This window comes from Myxine glutinosa, chromosome 5 (genome assembly GCF_964187855.1).
Source record: "Myxine glutinosa chromosome 5, kmMyxGlut1.1, whole genome shotgun sequence".
NCBI classification, from domain to species: domain Eukaryota; kingdom Metazoa; phylum Chordata; class Myxini; order Myxiniformes; family Myxinidae; genus Myxine; species Myxine glutinosa.
Genome location: NC_136265.1, coordinates 66,616,561 through 66,618,774, shown reverse-complemented (window position 1 = coordinate 66,618,774; position 2,214 = coordinate 66,616,561). Strand labels below are relative to the sequence as shown.

General features: G+C 45.6%; 1 protein-coding gene across 1 annotated transcript; it reads right to left on the bottom strand.

Moving 5' to 3' along the window:
- Nucleotides 1-258: 258 nt before the first annotated feature.
- LOC144892294 (uncharacterized) lies at nt 259-1,626 on the bottom strand. Its single transcript, XM_078778130.1, has 3 exons — nt 1,339-1,626; nt 840-1,206; nt 259-647 (listed from the first exon to the last, which is right to left on the bottom strand). The coding sequence occupies exons 1-3, from the start codon at nt 1,438-1,440 to the stop codon at nt 469-471; spliced, it is 648 nt and encodes a 215-aa protein (XP_078634256.1). The 5' UTR covers nt 1,441-1,626; the 3' UTR covers nt 259-468.
- Nucleotides 1,627-2,214: the final 588 nt, after the last annotated feature.

Here is a 2,214-nt window from a genome sequence, read left to right as displayed (position 1 = left end):
TAAATCAATTTTAGCAATGAAAATTTCCATTTATAAATGAAGGGAAAATTTCCCTTGAAAGTTTTAAGTGCCCAATTGCTGGTTTTTATTTTCTATTTCTTTATTAATTATGATGCTTCCCTGTGTCTTTAAAGTGATCAGATTAAAGTAATAGCGTAAATATTCACTCTATTGTGGTATTAATTTTTAACTTTCTTTCCTATTTTCAAAGGTATATAAATAATTATATTATGGAAGAATTAAAGACCAACACATAAATCAAGTTTCAAAGCCCATAAATGGTACCATTTTATTATCTATAACAAAAATAACTAACATATCATATATATAGTAACAGCAACATATTTATATTAGTCTCCATCAGACTCGGACTCAGCGCACGCCTTGTCTGCCAGAGATGAAGTCTGGGGCCTCATTAGACCGCTGAGCAAGGACTGGTCCGCGCTGGTGCCATGGAGGCCGAAGCTGCTACCACCACTGAATCCCGAGAGGCTCAGTCTGTCCCCCAATGCAGGGGTGCGGAGGGCCGGGAGCAAGTCTTGGTCCCCGAATATGTTGCTGGTGCTGGGGATAGTAGGAGCAGAGGTGGGGCGGGTGGGCTGCTGATGCTGCTGCGGCTGCTGCTGCTGCTGTTGAGGCGACTGGGTCTGTAGACACAAGAAAAATGCACATTAAATAAAGGTTCTATATAAATAGTACGTTTCTGAAATAAAATCTTGTATGTTTTACATAGAATCATAATTTACTGAGTTAATATCTTTATAAATTTCTGCAATAAAATCTTTTATGTTTTACATAGAATCCTGATTTGATGAGTTTATTTCTTTATAATAACTTACCAGCATTTGGGTGAAGGTCTGCTGCCGCAAATACCCTGGCGGTTGCTGCTGCTGTTGTTGGTATTGGAACTGCGGCTGGGGCTGGAACTGCTGGGAAGGGTGCTGGAACTGGCCCTGGAATGAGAACTGGGAGGCCGCGGGCTGGGGCGGGTACAAAGGGGGACATGGCAGGTGGAGCTGGGGTTGGAGCCGGACACTGCTGACTCGTACTTTGCCCCTCATCTGTTGGCTGGTATCGCTGGGAGAGGGCCAGGGTTTCAGTCTGGAATTGTCGGAACCTCTCCTTCGGGCAGTTGTGCACCACCGTCTGGAGCCAGCTGCCCCACGCCTCTCGCTCATCTGGTTCTCTGCTTGCGGACTCTTCCAACTGGGGGGAAAGAGAAAACAAAAAGGAAAATTATCATAACTGTTTCAATCCAAATTTCAAAAAACATAAGACTTATGACACATGACATTTAAAAGTACAGTTTAGGTTATCATTAAATCGGTTATAATTTACCTTTTTCTCTGTTTCCCGGTCCCGTCTCCGGTTCTCCATCAGCATCTCGTGGAGGAGCTCCCCTACGTCGGGGGTGGTCTTTGCGGCCTTCTTCCTGCTCATCCTGGTGCTGCTGCTGGTGCTGGTGCTGGTGCCCACCCTGTTCCTGCTACTGTGGTGACTGTCGGCACTGCTCCCCCTCGTCCGACTTTCAGACCCTCTGTCATGGTCATCAGTGTCGTGTGCCGCAGAGTCGTGTGCCTCAGAGTCGGGTGCCGCAGAGTCGTCCCCCACATCTTCATCTTCCTCGTCCTCCACAGCAACCTGAAGCATAGGCAGAGAAAAGTGAATATTAGGTACATGCAACACTCAGGATGTTCTGTCAGGGACTGAAAAGAATAGGATCATTTGCACACAAACAAATTCAATGCCAATGCTTACCCTTCCCAACTCCTGTCCCTGGGTCCGCGGCTGAATCACCTCATCGAGAAAGGCCAAGTTCCGCAGCTTCCACTGCTGTAGGCTGGTTAACTTGGAGGATGCTTGGCCCGACTTCCCCGAGGAACCGGCCCGGTTCTTGAGTTTGCCATAGGCAGAACGTAGGTTTTTGAACCTCCTCTTGATCTTCTCCACTGCAAACAAAAAATAATCACATTAGAATGTGTCAGAGGAAAGTGAATATTATGTATTTACACAATGGAGGATTTTTTTCATGATACTTGGACAATTGACAATGAAACTACAATCCAAATCAGTAATTTAAGAATTACAAAAATGAGGAAATGGGGAAAGTACTGATAGTGGCAACTATGTACCAGGATTAATTTCACTACTCACCGGTCCACTTAATCTCCTTGGCAAGCTCAGCCAGTTCCGCCTCCTTCAGCTTGGTGTTGC